This window comes from Podarcis melisellensis (assembly GCF_964234715.1).
Source record: "Podarcis melisellensis genome assembly, chromosome: 5".
NCBI lineage: Eukaryota > Metazoa > Chordata > Lepidosauria > Squamata > Lacertidae > Podarcis > Podarcis melisellensis.
Genome location: NC_138537.1, coordinates 55,113,343 through 55,136,219, shown reverse-complemented (window position 1 = coordinate 55,136,219; position 22,877 = coordinate 55,113,343). Strand labels below are relative to the sequence as shown.

The 22,877-nt window shown below is 41.2% G+C and overlaps 1 protein-coding gene across 1 annotated transcript; it reads right to left on the bottom strand.

Annotated features, from left to right (window-relative positions):
• Nucleotides 1-365: 365 nt before the first annotated feature.
• On the bottom strand, nucleotides 366-18,218 carry GPR26 (G protein-coupled receptor 26). Its single transcript, XM_081912400.1, has 3 exons — nucleotides 17,114-18,218; nucleotides 5,889-6,002; nucleotides 366-1,183 (listed from the first exon to the last, which is right to left on the bottom strand). The coding sequence occupies exons 1-3, from the start codon at nucleotides 17,830-17,832 to the stop codon at nucleotides 952-954; spliced, it is 1,065 nt and encodes a 354-aa protein (XP_081768526.1). The 5' UTR covers nucleotides 17,833-18,218; the 3' UTR covers nucleotides 366-951.
• Between the last annotated feature and the right edge of the window lie 4,659 nt (nucleotides 18,219-22,877).

Sequence of the window (22,877 nt, the reverse complement as noted above, 5' to 3'; positions counted from 1 at the left end):
CTGTTTTGTTATAGCTTTGTTAACACACAACTGAGGAGCATCAGAAGTGTCTTGTGAAAAGACTTGTACTCCTTCTGCAAGTATATCCCATTTCTCCCCAAACAGATGCAGACTATGGACTATATCGTCTAATCTATTGGTGGTCAACCATTTGAATGGTGGGTCACCAAGACCCATAAGTCTGCAGACTGGAAGCAGTGCAATCAGTAGCTGAAATTAAGAGTCACAAAGCTGTGTCTCTTTTGATGTATGAAAGCAATTGTTCTGCAGCCTACCACAGGCAAGAGCGTCATTTGACAAATGTAAACGCAGCCATGGCTCAATAGTAGTTTCCTTCTGCACATAGAAAACCAGTGCAAACCAAGAATGCGATCCTATGTATCATTACTCGGAAATAAATCCTATTATGTTCAGTGGGACTTACTCCCAGGTAAGTGTGTATAGGATTGCAGCCTAAGAGTTTTATCTTAACAGGTTTATGTGTAATTAGGTATGTGTGACTAAGTAGGGGCAATCTCAGGAAAAACTAGGAGTGATTGTCTTCACCTGATCGCATAGTTGGCATGGTCACAGATGTCAATTTGCTGCCACACATCAAAACTGGCACAAATATTATCCAGTTTTTTGTTTGTTTGGGTGGTGGTGGGGAAATATGTAAACACAATCTCTTATCATTATCCATATCTAAACCCCCTTGAGGTTAGAATGTTGCTTTTCCACACATTTTGTGAAATTGGTGGGGATCTTTGCAAACAAGATACTATCAGTACTAAAGATATCAGTACTAAAAGGCAGCCAACTTTGCTATGAAATTCGTTACCTAAGTTGCTGAAGACTTAAAAGGCAGGCTTTCCAAAATATTGTCAGCTGATCATCCTAATGGCACCAGCTATTGTTCCTCGACTGTTCCAGTATTAGGCTACATTGAATAAATAGTTTAACCTCAGCTCTTCAATCAGTTGCTTGCAAAATGTTTCGACTCTGTGATTCACTTGTGAGGGCTGATGAATTTATTGAGCTCCTTTTCAGCATCTTGTTTATTATGTCCTTCCATGTCTTCTTGTACTGGTGTCGTAACAAAGAGTACACAAAGGGATCTGAAACAGCTTTGCTATAAGCCAGACACTTGGAAATAACTCCCCAGTGTGCGTTGATGGGGACTATGGATGATAATTCTACCAGTCTGTCAAGAAAAGAGTAAATATGATTGTCAGATAAACATATCAAGGACTAGAACCTCCTAATTAGACCAAAATTCAAACATTCTATTCCCACCAGCATTAAAGCCTCTGAGAATACTACAATTGCCCATAGTTATTGCTTGTCCACAGCATCTGGTATATAATAATAATAATAATAATAATAATAATAATAATAATAATATACTAGTTATACCCCACCCATCTCGCTGGGCCTCTCCAGCCACTCTGAGCGGCTTCCAAGACAATATGAAAAGCACAATAAAAGATCAAACATTAAAAATTTCCCTAAACAAGGCTGCCTTCATATGTCTTCTATAAATCGGATAGTTTATTTCCTTGACATCTGGTGGCAGGGCGTTCCACAGGGAGCGCGCCGATACCGAGAAAGCCCTTTGCCTGGTTCCCTGTAACCTCACTTCTCTCAGGGAGGGAACCAGCAGAAGGCCCTCGGAGCTGGACCTCAATGTCCAGGCTGAATGATGGAGGTGGAGATGCTCCTTCAGGTATACTGGGCCAAGGCTATTTTGGGGTTTAAGGATCAGCACCAACACTTTGAATTGTGCTTGGAAATGTACTGGGAGCCAATGTAGGTCTTTCAGGACTGGTGTTATATGGTCTCGGCAGCCACTCCCAGTCACCAGTCTAGCTAAATTGCTTCTGAAAATACAGGAGACACCCCCAAGGTGGTGTCCTCTGGATGCTTTGGACTACAATTCCCTTAGTCCCTGTCTATTTGCCATACTGTCTGGGTTTTGATGGGACTCAACAACTGGAAGACATGAGGTTGTGGAAAGCTGACATTTAGTTAACTTGATTGTATATGTACAGATATAAAAAACCAAAAAACCACCCATACTTTTATATCTGAATACCTACATCACCAACATGATATAGTTAGCACATACAAACAAATTGTGCTTATTCTCTCTTTATCTACTCAAGTACATAATTGCATAGGAAAACCATACTGGGGACTGACTATTTTAAGGGAGATAGTTGCAGCCATCTCTATAAATGTACCTTTCCTTATTTCAAGAAAAAGATTATCCAGAGAAATCGGTATAGCTGACTCAATTGCATTTGAAATAATTCCCATGTGAAGGAGCACATTTATTATTCATTTAAAATATGCTGCTTATCTTTGTAAAACCAAGACAGCTTCAGTTAATTAAAACACTATACAAGATACCAAAAACATATAATAAAAACGAGACTAAAACAAAACAATTTCTGTTGGAGATGGGGGGGGGGGAGGTTTTGCTTGTCTCTGAAAAGGCAAGCTAGCACGAAGAGCAGTGAATTTCAGAAATGGCATTTTGAAACTGGTTATCCATATGCAATTTTCAAGATTGGCATCAGGACCTGTGGGGAAGCAGGTATTTGAAACCCCCCACCTCCTAATACTTCCTGAAAAATCCCCATAGCAATGTTGTCTCTGTGAACATATATATGTCACTCAAGGAGTAATTCTGAGGACCCTCTGAACTGGACAATGTTCTCTATCCTGGGCTGACCTAGTGAATTGCTGGAGTGTGCACTTGCCTACATAAACTACAGTGGCCAGATACGAACAAGGACAGGGTTCTGCTGTTTTAATAGTTTGTATGGCAAGGTACGCCTGTTCAATTTCTTCTTCACAAGCATTTAAGGGGTGGGAGCCTGATGCTTTCCCCCCTATCTTGTCATCTTAATATAAACTGAGAGTGGGGAGGAGAGAAGAAAACAGGACACTTTTGAACCCTTGTGGATCCTTCCCCCACATAGATGTTGCACCTGTGTAGGGAAGAGTCATGCCCTAGGTGAACACTAGTCCCCTTGCACACCATTACTGCTAGTGCAGAGGTAAATCAGAATGGACGCAGGAGCTGAGCTTATTTATAGGCACTGTTACCCAAGGGGAACATTTGAAGGTAATGGTATACTATTGATTTTAAAGTGAACAATTAGTTCCACTTTCTTATAATTACTTTCTGTCAGATTCCAGATGGGATTTTTCTGTCACATGCTATGAGTGCCACTCTTGTGTGTAAGATCTCCATTAAGAAGCATTTCAATTTATGCAGGCCATTCTGTGGTTTTTTTTTCTAGAAAGGCTTTCACTGAATAGGTTAAGGAAGTCACAATGTAGGAAAAAGCATAATTCATACTCTCATTGCTATCTGAATACTTTCCCCGCTCGAAAGGTAGAGTTATTGATATTCTGATGGAAGTTGATGAAAGCTCTGTGAATACCCTGAAACACTAAGATGCAAAGTGGTTTATATCTTACTTGCTATCAATCAATGTTATGAATTCCAACCAACCTTTTATAAAAGAACATCGAGAAGAAATGGCCTTCAAAGGGGAGGGGGAGTTTAGACACTTATTACTACATTTCCTTGAGTGCCCTTCCTTTCCCCTCAAATTTTCATACCATACAACACTTGGAAATACAACTGATAATGTTTTTATTTTTAAATTGTGTCTGTGTCTTATATCCCACTGGATATAATTTATATATTTGCACTCTAATTGAGAAAATTAGCTCTACGTGCACAAGCATATGCTCATGGACTTAAATTAGATGCTTATCCAAATGCAGGTGTCATTTACGGAACCAGGCACAGTGTGCCCAGGCCATCAGGATGGGGAGAGAGAATGAGAAATAAGGAGAAATAATGACAAGGGATCACAAGCACGGGATCAAAATGGCCCCAATATTGTTGATTACAGATATCAGTAGGTTTTGGCATAAGCATTGGGTGTATATCCTGAACCAGCTAACCCACTGGGGGGGCAGTCTTTCACACTAGAATCAATGGACCTTGAATGTGGACATATTAAGCATATATTGAGTCAGACTGTGAGTTCATCTAACCCAGTATCGTCTATACTGCCTACACTGCCTGTCAGTGGCTGTTTAGGGTCTCAGACAGGGATCTTTCTTAGCCCAACCTGAAGATACCAAAGATTGAATCTAGGTCCTCTTGGGTACAAAGCATTATTATTTATTAAATTGTTTATTAAAAGTGTTAGCTGCTTTATCTTGCTCAAGGCAAGCCAAAGCGCTTTCAACCAGACAAGCACATGCTGTATTGCTGAACTACATCCCCCCTCCAAGTATTTGATTTTTATTTAATAAGCACTTCTGAGTATCCATCTACTAAAAAAAAAAAAATGGAAGTGGAAGAAAGGTGAGTGACAAGCTTCCTACGGTCTTGACTTTTATCAGGGCGCTGAACATTGCTGTTAATCCCACTCCAAGTTTAATGGGTGCCAAGATATTATCATTTTTTCCATGAAGCGCTTGGTCAAAAATAAATCAACACATTCCAAATGTTCAGAGAAGCTAACATAGCCTTTTAGCTCATTCCCTCTTATGTTGCTTCTGAAGCACAGTAATCCACATTTCAATAATTCATTTCCACCAGGCCAATTTTGAGTGAGGTTTATAAATGCAGAGGTTGTTTTTTCCCCTTTTCCTTCTTGCTTCTTGCCTGCAACATAGCAACAATCAGGGGTTTCTGTGAACCTCTCTGATACTGGATGCAAAAATGTTCATAATTCAACAAGGAATGTCATAATATCTATTATTTATTTGTTTCACAATTGTCATTCAAAATTAACATTGTTGTGCATCTTCTAGCACTTATTAATCAGGAATAAGCTGTGAACAGCAATACTGGTTTTGTAGCTCCAGGTCTGAAAAACTGTGACATGACCTGTTTGTGATGAACCTTTCTCATAAGACTGATGCATCTTAAGAATATGGAGAGGCAACCTCAAATGTTATTCCACAATGGCTTCTAAATGTTGGGGTGGTGTGCAAAAAAGGGGTATCACCAGTTATAGCTGAAGGGGGCCAAGAAACATTGTGGAAGAGAGTAGATACAGTAAATGACAAAATTCAAAGGGCTCTTGGATATTATCAGAATTAAATTGCCCAAACAGTCTTTTCTGTTCATGGGTGTTTTTTTCAAGAAAAATGTGTTGGGATTACATTTTTCTACCTCATAGTAATCAGATACCGTGGGTCCTGAATGAAAACCCATGCAGTAAGCTCTTCTCCTGTTCAGTATATTCTCTTGCGTTACCACTCCCATTGAGCTTTCTGTCCATCCATCCATCATACACCGTGGAACAAGTCATTAGTATTCTGTCACTATTAAGCACATTTTGGGCTGGTTTTGTACTTTGGCAAAACTTGGAGTTTCTTTAAAACTGATGATATCTTCCCCTTATGCATGGAAGATGCCATTTTGATAATAAGGACCAGGACTCAGAAAATGCTGGCAGTCCCTTCATTCAAATGCTTGTTGTAAACTTGGCACATCTGTGTGCATTAATTTAAAGTAGCCACCATGTGTCCCAGAACATCTGCTCTGCATCGCACAGCACAACATACCCACTGAAATGTGCGGACAACATTCTGAATTCTATGTGATCTTCTTTGATGAGAGTCTCACTGTATTCTCCTTAATCCATATCAAAGACTTTCCCACTGGGATGCTGGATTTGATCCCTTCCACTAACAAATCTTTGGCCACAGTTGGGACCATAAAATGCGGGCGCCTAAGATGGCAACGCTTCTCAGCACAGTGAAAAATGCTTAGCATAATTTTGACAAGCAGAAGTTTAATCGTCTGCTGATACAAATAACAGGAGTGCGCTGCGGATGGAAATGAGAAAAGATGAACTTAAACCTACCTTGTGATTACATATGGCGCAAAACAGAGTATAAAAGTGCCAATGAATGTACTGATCTTCTTGGTTGCTCGTTGTCTCCGCCTCTTCTGTTCTTCTAGGCATCGCTCTCTTACACTGTTTTTTGACATAAAAACATGAATGCAAATTATCATTTCAAACAGCATTTCATCACCTTGACTTAGAAGCCATGCTCAGGCGTTTGCCTGAAGATGCACAAAAACAAAGAGCGCTGACACAGTAAAAGGGGCTGAGGGGGAGCAAAGTAGCTCACATGGCCTTGCTTAGTCAGGGGTGGGGAAAACCAAACCTGAAAGCTGACTATAACCCTCCAGAATTCTCTGTCTCATCCTTGGAATTCTTCCCAAGCTACACCATTCATTGGCCCTGCTTGGTGCACCAAATGTGTTTGCCTTTCTGGAATGTGTCCTTGAAGTCTGATAATGCCTCTTGCTGGCCTGCATGGGGGAAAGGTTGAGGTGTGCAGGTGTGTGTAGAAGACATGCCTGTAAGCATAGTAGAGGGCTCCTCCACAAGCAGCACAGGGGGAGGATTAGCTATAGCATGCCCCACCCTGGTTGCCCAGTGAGACCCTGGATGCTTGCTAGTAACTTATTTAATTGGTATGAGGGGAAATTGGCATACTCTCCAAGTGTCTTTATTTTCCAGGAACAATCCCGGAATCATGAAAGGCATCCTGGCTTCTGATTTGGCCATGGTATGTCCCTATTCCCCCTGCCAGTGCCACCTCCAAGCTCAAGGAGGAGGATGAGCCAGTGGCAGAAGATGTGGCGGCTACAAGCTGCCCACCTTCTCTCTTGGACAAAACGATCCACCTGCTGCCTCCTCGTCAGCTGTAGGGTAGCTGGGAGGAGGCAGGCAGACTCCTTGGAGGGCCTGCAGTGTGTCCTGCCCCGGCTGGCCCACACCTGGGCACAGGGCACACACGCCGCCCCAGGCACCCGATTGGCTTGCTCTGCTGCTGGCCAGCTCTGAGGTGCAGGAAGAGAGCAGGCTTGCCCTGGGCAGGAAGAAAGGGGAGTGTAGCACAAGGAGTCTTTATTTATTCATCTATTTATTTTTTTAAAAAATCCTTTGTAAACTTTCCCCTTTCTAAAGTTTATTTATTGGTATGTGTTTTTCTTTTTGTAAAACTACCATAGGATAAAATAAAATAAAAATCGGGATTAAGGGGTTTTCTCAGAGTGGTGTGCTGTTTCCCATTGGTGTGGTGGTGCTAGAAATGCTCTGTAAGGTGGGGGAGAGAAAAAATGGAGGGTTGAGGAGGGTCAGTTGCAGGAATGAGGGAGAAATGTCCCTATTTTCATCCGAGGAATGTTGGAGGATATGCAATGATGGTACCATTGCATCAAGGGAAAGGGATAAATTGACCTGGCCTACATACTGTGGTTCTCCTCCCCTCATCTCATGACTGCTATTTAAAGAATAAAAACATGCACTTTAAAAACTTACACACATTTAACGTCACATGAATTTTGGCCTTAACGCAAAGTATTGAATGAGGTTTAGGGTTAAAGATGTGGAGACCATAACCCCAACCAGCCGTATTTTGTGGTGTCCTTGCCTACATGCTTGCTTTGCAATCTGCAAAATCTGAACATTTATCCAGCTCCCCTCAGGCTGTCATACATCGCTGGAAGACCATGGCCAGGTTGATAGGTTAGAAATTGCACACGCCTGACAAAAGAAGAGACTTGGCTGTGAGCAGAGCACTGTGAATTTTGAATACTTAAATAATAAATCATCGTATATTATTGTGCTGTCCAAATGAACTGGGTTTTTTAATGCTTTCATTTAATATTTCTGTTAATCATTGCTAAATGAACACTACCATGTCTGACTTCTTTCTTTGGGATGTTATTTGAAGAGCCACGAGGGGCAAAAACACCTTGGAGATTGAATAGTGTATATGATTTCTATGTTGCTACATTTGGTGCAGGAATATTGAATATACATAGCATGCAATTGGCCTGAGGTGGTCCAGAGTTGAGCCAATTCTGAGCTGTTTTCAGCCATGTGAAAAGCTATTAGGGTCTTAAAATAGCCACGATGTCCTGATAAAACACTTGGCTGAAATCAGTGCTATTTCTGTACGCAGAGTAGAAAGGTAGCTGAAGAGAATCAAGCCTTTTAGTTCAGGTTGCCTTTGACATTTAAATAGGGTTAAATGCAACTCTTTAAATCAGTCACATGTATTACATTAGTCATTTCTTTAGGTGTGATGGCATAATAGATTGCTGCCCCTGAGCTGCTCCTTTCAGAATTGGATCTCAGTACATTTTGAGTAGGTTTGCAGGAAGACTGTGGACACTTGCAACATATGTCTGGGCAATGTGTAGGGCCAGAATCTTACTCCGCTGATTAAATCAAGAAATGTCTACATGACTGATGATGCACACTGATGATGCACATTGATGGAAAGAGGTAGAAAAATATATATGCTATGCTTATTATTCCCAAGCCAGTCTCTGTGCAATAGATAATTTAACAGATCACATTTTGCCTGATTGACGTAGCTTTTCTTGGAATGAGCTGCAACAGACTTGTTAATTTTGGGTAAATTATGAATGCTTGGGCCAGGTTTAAGAGCAGATGACCCAGGCGTTACCTGTTTCAGAATATGACTCCTGTAAACATGTATATATTGCTCCTGAAAGGGACATGCCTGCATAGATGATTTGGTTCGCTATTTACTATTTTGTCCATGCTGTGCTTCAAAGCAAACGTCTGCCTACAATATTGACTGGACGGTTCATATAGGATATAGTGGTTCATATCCTGAGGAATCTGAGTATAGACCTTGCCAAGCTGCCTTATTTGTGAGTATCTTGCCCGTGCAATGGGCTCATGGGGAAAATAGCTGCCCCATGAACCCTTGCAAAAGGAAGGGAAAAACTATATAAGCCTGCTTCCTCTGGTGCTCAGGGCCATGTTGCCTTGAGAGCTTCCCGCCCACCTCCCCTCGGGCTAAAGCCTTCCCTGAACAATTTTGGGTTGCCGGTTGTCAGGGCCAGAAGGGATTTGTTTTCCCTCTCAACCTGATTGGCATCCCCGTGCTTGGTTTGGGGTATCTACCTGGTTGGAATCTGCACTTGGTTGCCCAGTGAGACCTTGCTTTTTTGGCTTACGTTTTGGCAAGGTTCAGCACTGGCCAACTCCAATGGAACATGGGTGGTGTTGTGGGTTAAACCACAGAGCCTAGGACTTGCCGATCAAAAGGTTGGCGGTTCAAATCCCCGCGACGGAGTGAGCTCCTGTCGCTCGGTCCCTGCTCCTGCCAACCTAGCAGTTCGAAAGCACGTCAAAGTGCAAGTAGATAAATAGGTACCGCTCCGGCGGGAAGGTAAATGGCATTTCTGTGCACTGCTCTGGTTCACCAGAAGCGGCTTAGTCTTGCTGGCCACATAACCCGGAAGCTGTACGCCGGCTCCCTCGGCCAATAAAGCGAGATGAGCGCCGCAACCCCAGAGTCAGTCATGACTGGACCTAATGGTCAGGGGTCCCTTAATAATAATAATAATAATAATAATAATAATAATAATAATTATTATTATTATTATTATTATTATTATTATTATTATTTATTATTTGTACCCCACCCATCTGGCTGGGTTTCCCCAGCCACTCTGGGCGGCTTCCAACAAAGATGAAAGATACACTAAAATGTCACATATTAAAAACTTCCCTGAACAGGGCTGCCTTCAGATGTCTTCTGAATGTCAGGTAGATGTTTATCGCTTTGACATCTGATGGGAGAGCGTTCCACTACCGAGAAGGCCCTTGGGCGCCACTACCGAGAAGGCCCTCTGCCTGATTCCCTGTAACTTGGCCTCTCGCAGTGAGGGAACTGCCAGAAGGCCCTCGGAGCTGGACCTCAGTGTCCGGGCAGAACACTGACAAGTTTCTGCACTGGCCAACTCCAATGGAATGGGTTTGGGGCGGAGCAAGCCTAGCGGACCCATCAATGTGGGGTTTGTGAAATGATGTACCGATCCTGGCTTCAATGCCATGCCGACCTATGCCTGATCCAGCAGGCTTATGACTTCTTATGGGAAAGACCAGAGATTGTATCACCAATGCACTTTCAGTGAGTGCAGCAGCTCCCATCCCTACACTAGCAGAACCCTATGAAGGTCCCATCAACTAACTCCAAGCAGCTGCACAGATCAGGGGTTAGGGTTGTTCTGCACCTCTCTAAAGAGTGATGCAACCATTTTCATTTTTTCCTGCATCTCCTTGAAATCTATGCTGCGTAAATGTTCAAAGGGGGTAGGGTTCATAGACTTTCCTTTTTAGGCCTGGAATAGTTTAAGATGCTATCATCTCTCGGAGCAATAGGCTTGTGTAACAAAAATAAAATGAACCTTTGAGATGGTCACAGATTTCTTTTTTTCTGTCTAAAATAGGAAGTACAAAATGCAGAAGAGCTGTTGTGGCAGCTGAGGTCACTTGGCTAGCCGGAGCACACTGAAAACTCCGATAAATGAAGTTAGTTCAAGAAGGAGGTTACAAGATCATGGCAATTAGCATCCATGTTTTGCTCCTTAGACTGGCTAGAGAACATAATCTTGTTAATATGTGACATTTCTTTCCTTTTGCTCTGCTCAAGCTGCACAAAATGCCTGTATTTTGGCAGTGCCGTAAACATAACTAGAAAAAGAAAAAGAAAACCACACAAGTGTTAATTGGATAGCCAAGTCTTTGCAGGTGTTTTCCTCGCAAGAACTCTTAGTGGCCGGGCATAACATGTTTAATTATTGTGCAATTGGCTTCAACACCCAGTTAGAACTACTGTAATGTGCTCTCTGTGGGCCTGCCCTTTAAGACAGCTTGTAAACTGCTGGTGGAAAGCAAGACAAGGCTCCTGTGCTTTTCATAGTTGCGTAGCACAAAGAATTTCATCAGGTGTAAGGAAAGTGCCTTGTTGAACAAAAGTGAGTGTACACATGGTGAAGTCTGCATGTGGCTGCTGTGTCTTCAGCTAGCCTTTATGTATGAGAGATTGTTTGACACAGGAACCACACCCATGAAGGCTTTCATTGGTGCCTCTGGGCAAGTGCCTCAGACCCAGGACTCAGCTACACAGCAGCAAATACAACATCTTAGATGTGTTGTAAAGTGCACTGTACAAATGTGACACCAGATGGCGAAAGTGAGCTATGCAAAATTCAATGTATTTTTCAAAACGTTTTTTAAAAAAGCATTTTCACAGCGTTCAGATCAACTGTTAGTTCTCTGTTTCATATCATGAATGAATTTAGTTTTCTGTCTTCTGGTAAAACTAAATCCTCAACTTCTCATTTGGCCAGCTAGAAAGTTCGTTCGCAGGAGAAAACCAGTAATTGCTTCTGTTTCATGAACTACTTCTATCAAGAAAATTCTGAGTTTCGTACGCAGCTCTAGCATTACATCTCCAGCATAAATTCTCTGGGCACCTAATGAAGTTTTATAAAGTAATCTTTATAGCTGCATTGGAACTATGTTTGCTTGTTTATACATATGGATTATTTTGTTTGTTTGTTTGCTTATTATTTACTATTATTCTTACATATAGATTATTTATTTATTTATTTTTGTATGGAGCTGTTTTTAATTGTTTCTATACTTTTCTTGTTTTGTAACAGTTTTATTTCCTTATTTCTTTTATAATGATATATTTTATTTTTGTAACCTGCTCTGGGATCTTATGGTTAAGGGTGGTAAGAAATTAAATAAATAAATAAGAATGCAGGAACAAAACAAGAACCTGCTGGATCAGTCCAAAGACCCATTTAGTCCAGCACTCTGTTCTTACAGTGGCCAACCAAGATATCCATGGGAAGAAGCTTTCAGGTAACAGACTTTCCCAACCCTATACAGACACATCACGAAATTGAACATGTCTACTATTGAGCCACAGCCCTTTTCTGAAGCTCGCTGCTTTTCAACATTACCCAAGTTCTTTTCCAGACATATTGGAAGAGCCCAGGATCTTTTATCCTTGAACCATTCTGAAGGCTTGGAAAGGCTATCTCCTGCTTTCTTCCATTCTTTCTACCCACCCCTAGGTTTGTACCCCTTAGCGTTGGGGTACAAAGCATCTACAGGAGCAAAATAAGAGGGTAGGTAAAGTCTAGCTCAAACAGTTTCTCCCGCTTAGATTTCTTTGAAAAAAGAAGAAAGAAAATGCAAAATCTAACAGATTAGCCAAATTGAGTTACTCCATAAGATTGTGTGTGTGTGGGTGTGTGTGGGTGTGTGTGGGTGTGTGTAAAAGACCAGATGGAAACAAATTCCAGGGGAAGTAGATGCCCACCACTCATGGAGGACCCTCACAAGTGGGCTTCTCCACACCATCAGATTTTGCTCAGATGCAAATCTAATAGATTCAAACTACTGCTTTATTTAAATACCGCAGAACTTCTACTGTTCAAAACCATGTTTATCTGAATTCATGGTGTTCCTTATGCATGATCCTTATAATTAGCTGTCTATACAGTTCTGTCTGCATGTTCCTGTGAAATCAAAGCTCCCGTTTGAACAAACTTTAGATAGTGTTATTGAACGCCTCCCAAATCATATGGAGAAGGAAATCTGCATTATACTGCAAAATGTCAATGATCCAATCCAACCTTTGCAAAACCTAAATCCATAAGGGGTTTTTTAATTTCTCAGTTATCTCATTTATATACTTTGTTCTCACTTCCCTTCAAGGTGTGGACTGAAAATGTGCCTAAGAGGCACAGAAATGCTGTGAAATATGATTGGTGATGAAAAACATACAGATTTCAATGGCATTTATGCCACCACATAACAAAAAAGGTTAGTCCTACTGATCAGCTTTGATTTAAGCTTCATTACGTGGAGTGGGGGGGGGCTGGAAGGTGGAGACAACTAGTGCTTTTTCCTGGGGGTACACATACCCCTAAACATTTTGTGAATCTAAGTTTGGCCTCATTGAGGGCAGTATTTCAATATAAGTAGGAAAATGAGAGTACCCCTAAACTTTTTTTAAAAAAAGAAAGAAAAAGCACTGGAGACAACCCAAGTCCATTTAAACCCCACCTGTCCAAACTTGCTAGCTTGATGAAGTGAGTATTGGAAAGCAAAAATAAGGGCATAATCATCTAAGACTTGTGTACGTGGGCCCATACACACTGATGAGCACTGTGGCTTTGTTGACTTTTATGCAGCGTGGGCTATGGAGTCATGCTTTCAGAGGACAACTAACCTACTTATCCTTAATGTGATCACTAAAGACCCCATGCTATGGCTGAGGAAGACCATAAGTAAGGCTTCACTCATCTGGTGCCTTCTATATGTTTTGGGCTCCAACACCCATCAGCCCCAACCAGCGTGGCCACTGGGCAGGGATGATGGGAGTTGTAGTCCCTAATGTCTGATGGGCACTAGGCTGGAAAGGGTTGATATAGGAGTTTTTGATAAGGTGATGCCGTCGAGCTTAGCTGCAAAGCTACAAGTGAGAGAGATCTGAGTTTGGAAAGTCAGAAGGATCAGTTTTCTTCATTTTCCTCTGATCATAAACCACAGAGTGGGAGACAGAAGTGTTGAGTGAACCTGGAGCTGCCTGAGTCCTTCCATATGCCTCCCAGTCATACTGAACGGAACTCCTTTGACCATTCCAATTTAAGGCACCATAAGGCATCTTTATACTTAACATTGCTCAACTGCCGGTTGCTGCATAGCCCTAAACAAAAGGCTTGTAAATGACTTTGCACCATGATGTACAACCAATTCTGGAGGCAGGGCAGGGGGAGACATATCCTGACATCTGGCATAACATCATTCATTCTGGCTGCACAAATTTGGTCAATGTTTCCTTTATAAAAAGGACTTTTGGGAAGGATTTACAACTTACCTTAGGTGGTATGCAGGGAGTCTGGTATTACAGAAAGACTATAATTAAGGACATTTACGGTGATATAGTGCATATTAGCCTCCCATATTAACAAGAGAAGGAATGTAAAATTTATAACACCTGGAATTAACCATGGTTACCAGAAGTCACACTTTGAGCAGAATGCTACACTTCAAAAATAAACTCCTATTATCCATGTAAAAATAAGATCCACTAGGAAATTAGCATAAGGAAAGATTTGGTTTTTCAGAGACTTGGTTATTTATCACTTTGCTCTATCCGTTTGCTATTTTGATACTGATTGGTCGCAGACCACCCAGTTTTATTTTCAAGCTAAATGAAATATATATCAAATATCAGTGAATGTATTTGATATATATTTGATAACAGCTCTTTAAAAAGTACAATCTGATATGCATTTACTAAAAAATAAGCTCCTCTCTTCCTCTAGTGCAGCCAGAGGGGGGAATTTAGAAGCTTACACTTCTACTTTAGACTAGCTGCACCTATGCACTATTTCTGAATCCAGGCAAACTGCAGTTTGTCCTATGGTTAGTTGAAACATGCTATTGTCCTGATTTAAATTGGCAACTGCTTTTAGCCACAGTGAAGACAGGTGCTTATATTAATTTGTAGCTTTCATTCCCTCTCCCTCAGTGAGGCTAATAGTGATTTAAACTGGAGAAATGACCCTGAAGGGATGGATACAACTACCCCCTGCTGTGCTACAGCGTTTGTATCTCACCTCTGCCCTTTTAAGCCCCCACAGCTATTTCCAAGTAAATTTGAATCCATTCACTGGTCTTCAATGCCATGCATAGATGGGCCATAAAATATTGGGATATGGATAAGGCAACTCCCAGTTTGCATCTCACCTCTGCCACAAACTCACTACAGTGGTACCTCGGGTTACAGACGCTTCAGGTTACAGACTCTGCTAACCCAGAAGTAGTACCTCGGGTTGAGAACTTTGCTTCAGGATGAGAACAGAAATCATGTGGCAGCAGCGGGAGGCCCCATTAGCTAAAGTGGTACCTCAAGTTAAGAATGGTTTCAGGTTAAGAACAGACCTCCAGAACAAATTAAGTTCTTAACAGAGGTACCACTGTACACAGACTTAGGTAAACCACTGCCACGCAACCAGGGGATATAGGGGTGATTATGCTGGTCTGCCTTACTAGGCTGATACTAAGGTTATGAAGTAATGTTTTGAAGACTTTTGAGCTCTAAAGTGTTATGTGAATACTATTACCTTCTATTTCTTTCATCTGACTGTGCACTTTTTTCCTTTTTTCCCCTTTCTTGAGACGACACTGATTCTATTATTAATATTATTTTTATATATGAACATGAAGAATCCTGCTAGATCAGATCAAAAGCCTCTCTGGTTCAGCATTCTGTTTCTTACAATACCAACCAGATGCCCTTCAGTAGCCCAAAGTTGAAAATGAGCACAGTTGCTCTCTGCGCACTCCTGATTACCAGCTCCTGGCATCCAGAGACATGATATTATAGCCATTATGACTAGTAGCCCTTATTCTCCAGCAATTTGCTGAACCCCCCCTTTAAAACAAATCTAAGTTAGTGGACTTGCCTACTTCATGTGATAGTTTAACCATGTGCTAGTTGAAGAAGTACTTCCATCTGTCCATGCCAAATCTCCCATAATTCTTGTTCAGTGGATGACCCTGGGTTCTAGTATTATGAAATAAGGATAAATACTTATCTCTATTCACTTTCTCTATACCTTCACTGTATACTTTTCAACGCCTGCTGAAAAAATTCTTATTTAGGCAAGCTTATTCAGATGTTTCAAAAGTTTGTATGGGTTTATTTTTTAAAAAATAGACTACTGTATTCTGGTTTTAACTTTCTGTATGCTTCAAATTATGGCTGTATTCTTTTTTAGTGATTATTTCAACTTATTGTGCACTGCTTTGAGGGTTTTTTTTGTACAATCAAGTGGTATGTAAATTTTATGAAATAAAAAGAAAAGAAAATAGCATGCAAAATTATATATATTCCCATCAAGTCCTTGCCTCCCTGCCTCCTCCCCCTTGACCAGCTGCTATTACTCACAGTGAAGGGAAAAGATAGGCAGCTACATTACTTTGTTCCTGTCTTCCACAGGTTCTAAATGATCAAAATTTAACTCAGCCTTTTTAGGAAGCCACCACACCGCATTACTATTGCCTCATCAATGTATAGATACAGAGAGGGGGGTGGGGGAGACAGAGAGAAAAATTACGAGTTGCCGCGTAGCTGGGACCTTCATTAAACCCATCTCTCTTTCCTATATTCTTCCGGTGAGGTTTTTCTCCCACCCCCCACATCTATGCATTCCCACTCACACCAGAATCCTTTTTTCTCCCTGTCACATACTTGGTTACACTTCTCCCTTCTTTTTTCTCCCCCAACTGAAAATCTCAACAAACCCATTGTACCTTCATCTCCCACAAGCAAAATCTACTCTAGCAAAGTCAGTCAGATGACATTCCACCTGTCAAATCTTCTCTCATCTGATATCTAAACCTCCACTACAAAGATCCCCTGGTTATATTTCTTCTTCATTCTCTGTGACATTCCCTTTTGTACCTCCCCCTAGTTATCCCTCCCCATCCTAGTCATTGCTTGCTTCCTCTCCCCTCCCTTGTCTTGAGACTCCCATACCTAGAAAATATGGGTTGATTTAAGGTCTCTCGAACAAGTCTCAAGTCTCCTTTGCTTGTCAGTACTAATTTGAATCTCAATGCTATTTTGGATGTATTTGTACCTAGTTGGTTGCTCATGCTTCTTTTGGAAATATTATTTCTCTGGGCATCCTTCCTTCAAGGAAAATAAAGTTCTTGACTCCAAAGTGACATTCACAAAGTCACAGAAAGCAGAATGGTATTTAGTGTGCTATCTCCCCACTGCAGTTTTAAGGAACACAAGGAATTTCAGCCTGAACCAGTTCATCAAACACCCATGGACGTTACTGATTAACTTTAATGAACAGGCATGATGAATCTGTTCATGGTAAGTGAAAACAGCAAAGATTCAAGCACACTACCTGAAAGGAAATGTATGCACATGCAAACCTTTTGATTCCACTATAGCCCTCAAACTCATCCAAGGATTCCTAGATGACATATTTTGCTCTTTGCAGGATATAATTGGCAATTAATTTTGTAGCTACAAGATCTGAGAATATAAGCATGCAGATTAGAATTAGGCAAGTGCTACATTTAAAAAAAAAGAATTACAGATGGATGGCAATTGTGTCTGATAATGAACATAATCTTGCCTCTCCGCAGGTATCCTCAGAAGTGTGTGCCCTTGGCAGTCAAGGACACAGGTATCTCCTTACCTGGGATGGATGTCCACCAGCAGCACGAGGGTCTGCATAGTGATCACGTCAATCCTTTTACAGTGAAAGCGTGCCACCTTCAGCACTTTTAGATATGTGAAACACAAGACTACGAGGGAGAGGAGGAAGCTGAGAGAATGAAAGACCCCTGTGAAAACCACAAACTGTGTCCTGTCCTCCAGTTTCTTGTTGTAGAGGGTGCAGGAGGCATAAAGGTGATGGAAACCCACCCAAGAAAGAGAAGTTGCCACTATAGGAAAAGACACTGAATGCAACCATGTATAGCTCAGTATGAGAGCAGCATCTTTGTAGCGCATCTTGGAATGGTAGTTGAGAGGAAACACCACCGCTATCCACCTGTCTATGCTTAGAGCTGCCATGCTCAGCATGGAGCTGGTGGTCAAGAAAGTCTCTAAAAAACCCACGATGTGGCAGAGCTGGTCTCCTCCAGGCGGCTTCTTGTAAATGATCCCAGCCAGGGTCAGGGGCATGTTCAAAACAGTCATCAACAAGTTGCAGAAGGTCAGGTTGAGGATAAACAATCCTGGGACTTGCTTGCGGATATCTGCGCTGTACAGAAAGCAGATCAGCACCAGCACGTTGGACAGCAGTGAGACAAGGATGAGTACCACAATCAAGAAAGCCAGGATCACTTCCCAAATGTTCATGGTGCCTCCATTCACAGGAGGAACATTTCCAAAACTGCACCCAGCTGGCATCCAGAAAACATGGTGTGAGGCACTCTCACACCCTCCTCCTCCTCCCCAGCCTGCTCACACTCCTGCATGCCCTCAGTATTTTTAGAAGAGCTGCAGTTTTTTCCTCTCTGCTGCTGCTGCTGCTACTGCTGCTGCTTCTTTCCACGTCAACGCTTTTTAGAGACATGCACAAAAAGCATTGGGAATGCCTATCAAACTATGAGGAGGGTTTTAAAAAATATGTATCTCAGCAGCACCAAGCCACGGTCTCCTTCTAAAGAAAGCAGGATGTTCACAGGAGCAGTTCGTCCGAGAGCCCTGATTATTGGTCCTAAAGCTTCCCAGCAATTCAACCAGTGTATTTATTCTCTTTACCTCTTTTCCTCTGTCTCTCTCTTGCTCTCTCCACGCTCTCTCTCTCCCCCTCCCACCTACACGCTTCCAGGCTGACTAACCTGCTTTTATGATCACAGATAAATCCCCCATTAATGGATTAAAGCATGCACACTGCTGGTGATTTGCTGGTGTGATTGACATACCAGCTTCCTTTCCCTTTACCCCTTTTGCATCTCTCAGATGATATCCCCCTGATATCTGGGGATCTTGGAAGTCTGAAAAAAAATCCCACCCATCCATTTGATATCTTTAGCAGTTACTTTTCAAACAACAGATGCTAAAGCCCCATCTTTCAGCCTTTTAAATAATTTTTTTTTTAAAATAATTTTTTAAAGATATTTCAGTGCGTCCTTAACAAGAATGGTTCTTCTTTTATTTATGTTGACTAGCTTGGCTCCGGAGGATGGTGTTATTTTATCTTTTATCATTTATGTTTACAGGATTTCTATTATGTGAATTTCAAAGTTTTCTCAGACTCCTTTACAGAATGAAAGAAAGAAAACACAAGTATTCAGAGAATAAATATACTTTCTTTGTAACTCCCCAGCCCAGCCCAAAGTCTGAAATAAAGAGAATTCATTTACAGTCCTCTTAAAGACATGCAGATTAATATGTATTTGCTTTATTTGCACATATGAATGGTTTCACAGAAATCAGCATCTTTTGTGAAGGATTGTGGTTATGGAGGAGATAAAAGAACATCATGTTTGAGAGAAGAAAATAAAAGGAAGTTACAAGTGCATAAGGTGAGGGGAACATCAAAAACACTGGGGAAGGAAAGGGGATATAGGGTTGATTTCTAGTCTCTACCATCCACACTTCTGGAAGTCCTGTTGAAAGTCTCCTGTTGACTCACACTCTAGTAAATACTTTGTGGTCCATAACATTTTTGGCAGCTACAAGGAACTAGCATCTTGATTTTTAAAAACTTGCAGATTCCAGATTTTGCAACTTTCTTCAGGTATCTGTGCTTTTGGACAAGACTTCAGTTCCTATTAATGAGCTGGTTTGGGGGTGAAAATGCTGGATGTTCATAATGGTTTTAAACATTCAGAATTTCAAAGGAGTAAATTATGTGTACATTGTCTAGTCTCTTCTCCCAAAATCACCAGCCTACATTTACTCTGAAAGTTGGAGCTCCCTACTTGTAACAGATGCCTGCCAATTAACTATCCCTGAATCATATTCAGGTTTGTCTCATATCACATTGTGCGGCAGAGCTTTATTTTTGAGCAAACCAGAGCAGTAAATTCTCCAGATCCACCTGAGTCTAAATATCCTCCCTGTTTTCCAAGGTTGTGCAGAGACAGTTGTGTAGAGATAGGCCAGCAATATCAGGAAGGTTTAGGAGAAATAATAGGGCATTCTGCTTTTGATATATTGATAAGCTAATGAGAGCACATCCAGGCAAAAATGTCTGTGAGACGGGGGAAAGGGCAGAAGCTGACAGAGAATGGAATCTTCACAGAATCACCAAACTATAGAGTTGTAAGGGACCACAAGGATCATCTAGTCCAACCCCTCACAATACAGGAATCTTTTTGCCTAGTGTGGGACTCAAAACCATGACCTTGAGATTAAGCACCTCATGCTCTATCAGGTGAAACATCTATAGGTAATAACTATCCTAATTTACCACAAAGAAAGCCGTGGTGCCATGCGAGTGCTTGTTGTCATTATATGGCTGTGTACTGGGTTAAAATGCAGCAAGGTCATTCTTTTTCCAATTCAGATTAAAGCTCTTTTTTGTGGGGGGTGGATAATGCATCAAAATGCAGTATTTAATAGGAAGCAATGCTGTGTGGTGGAGGCAGATTTTGCCTAATGTTGTGTGCACACCACTTCCCAAACCAGTGGTGGGAATGCACTGGATGCAGAGTAAATGGGAGTATAATAGCCCTTGTGTGAAATATTGTATTTTGTGTGAGAGAGTGGGGAGAGGGGTTTCTGTGGTGAGGGAGCAGGAAGCTGTATGTAGGTGTGAGAAATCCCCTTCACACATTCTGAAACCATATGCAGCGAATGAGTGAAAACATGCTCTGCTTGTAAGCACCATTTATATACACATATATAGAACCTCTGTGCACACAGAGCTGACGGAGGGGCAAGGTTGTGGGTAGCGACAGTATGCATGAACCTGCTCCGGCTTCCATGCATTCGATTACAGACTTGTGAAAAAAGAGAAGTAGCGAGCCTGGATAGTGAAATCTGTGGATTGGGTAAAGGTTTTGTACATTTGAGCAGAGTAGCAGAAAAAAGGAGCTGGTGGAAAGTGGGCTATATGAAACACACATTTCTAGATGACTGTGGGCAAACCATTTGGGAAGCTTTAGCCAAAGGCTGGATGCAACCATTGTTTCAAAATAATAAAATGCATGACTCTCTTGAAGCTTCTGTCCTTGTCTTAAGAATGGGAGCAGTGATGGCTCTCCCCACACAAAGAGCCAAAAACCTGCCCCCACCTGCCCCCAAGGCTGAAAGGACAGTAATGCAATAGCTAGTATTTACCTTATTATTCATTCTCCCAAATAAGTATACTAATACCCAGGTTTAGTTAAGTAAGTCTTGCTTTGTTTCATGAATTATAGGAACTCCAGCTTTTTCAGTATATACAATTGCTGTCTCTAGATGCTCTGCCCTTTCTGGGGGTTTTTTCTTTCTTTTTTTATATAGCTTTTAGAGTAGACTCGAAAATCAAATCCATCCAGCAGCAGCAGCAGCCCACACAAATCTTTGACTAGGAAAGTGTCTGTGGGTGGATCTGTGGGGGCGGAAGGCACTGCTCTTTCCTTTGGACAGTTTTTTCTGAACACTTTCTGAGCTTTATTCCATATGACCAATTAGGTGTTGAACTGTGTTCATTTTCAGTTGCATTATGTGCATACACAGCCACTTCAGGCACATTCTTTCAATGGTATATATACACACACACACAATTTCTCTCCACAAGATGCAGCTATCAAGATTTCTCTTAAGTGCCCAATATTTATAGAGTTAGTAATGGAAATATAGGGATTTCTACAACGTAGAAGGAAGTATATTTTTTCTGAATGTGAATTACATAGCTGCAGGCTGTCAACTTTGCCTCCTATAACTCCAGCAGCCATTCCTCCATATTAAAAAATAATCAATTCTTCCATTTGCATCCATATACATGTCTCTCCACTGTGATCTTATATTGAGATAGTATTCCATAGTTCTTTTCTTATTATGTATCCATTACTTCTCACCCAGTTCTGTATCTTCCATTCCCATTTGCTGTTGTGTTTGCCGTGGTTTTCCCTCCTTCTCTAATAAATTATCTCTTCCATTTACACTTCTTCCATACTTTTTCCAAGAAAAGAGCCAGAGATTTCATAGCTTTTTCCTCTGAATTCACTCCAAGTTGTATAAAGCGCCCTTTCTCTCTCGGTGCTATCGGTGCTATCGGTGCCATCTCCCCAATTCAATCCATTCCTCCAGAATCACAACCCCACCATTTGGCTGTTTCATTTTTCCAAACATCTGTGTGAATGACTTTTCCATTTCACCATCTGTTCCTTCCAACTCTGCACTTTTCACTTTCTGGTTCTGCCCGTCCTTTATCCATATTATTCTCCAGAGCCTCTGTATAATCTTTGATTCCACTTTTCAGTTCATTTGTCTCTGGTTTACTTTCATTCTCCATTAGATCTAACTTTGATTCAATCCATTTTATTTGCTCATCATGGATGCCAACAGAGAGTGGAAAGTCCAAAGATATACTTGCCCTATAGAATGTTTTCGATCTTATTAACAATTCAGTCTCATTACATCTCCCATCGCCACCTTTAGATCGTCACAGCATTATATATTTTAAAATTAAACACATTCCATTCTCATTGTGAGTGGCAGAGTTACTTTTGATTTCTAAGCAACACTTTCATCAAGCAAACAAAACAAAAATAAAATAAAATAAATTTTCTTAGCACACAGAACTACCATGTTGATATAAAACTTTCTTGATTGAAACCATTAAAGGATGCTTCTTGTTCTGCCTTCAACCCTTTAATGATCAACTTCCATTCCCTACTTCTTGAAGCCAGAAATCAGCTCATGCACTGAAAGTAAATTTCCACCGGCCGACAGATAAATTTCTCCCAGTTATAAATTATAACTGTCTCAGAAATAATTAAGAAAAAGGGGCTTTTGGAGATACCATGCCCATCAGGGCTCTTATGTGGTATTTGGGAGTGATGTTAACTCCTCAATTCACAAGTCCCTTAACCCCATCAGAATTCCTAGGAGCTGAGAGCTTCTTGCTCTCTTGACACAGAAAACAGCCTTTTCAGAGCACCAGAGTGTTCGCTCTTTTTTCCAGAGTGACTTGAACCAAGACTAGCTATCATCAATCACCATGTAATTATCTCTGTCAGCAGCCTGCCAACAAAACTGGAATTAACCCTTTATGTCAACACATTAGAAATAATTGATTACACCCCCCAAAAATATATATATGGCTACCAGATCAATTGGGAGCATTGTTTTATGGAATTGTAGAGTTGGAAAGGACCCTGGGGGTCATATATTCCACCCCCTGCAATGCAGGAATCTTAACTAAAGCATTCATGACAGATGCTTAAAAACCTCCAATGAAGGAGAGTCCACCACTTTTCGAATGAGTTCATTCCACCTCTTTCCATCAGAAAGTT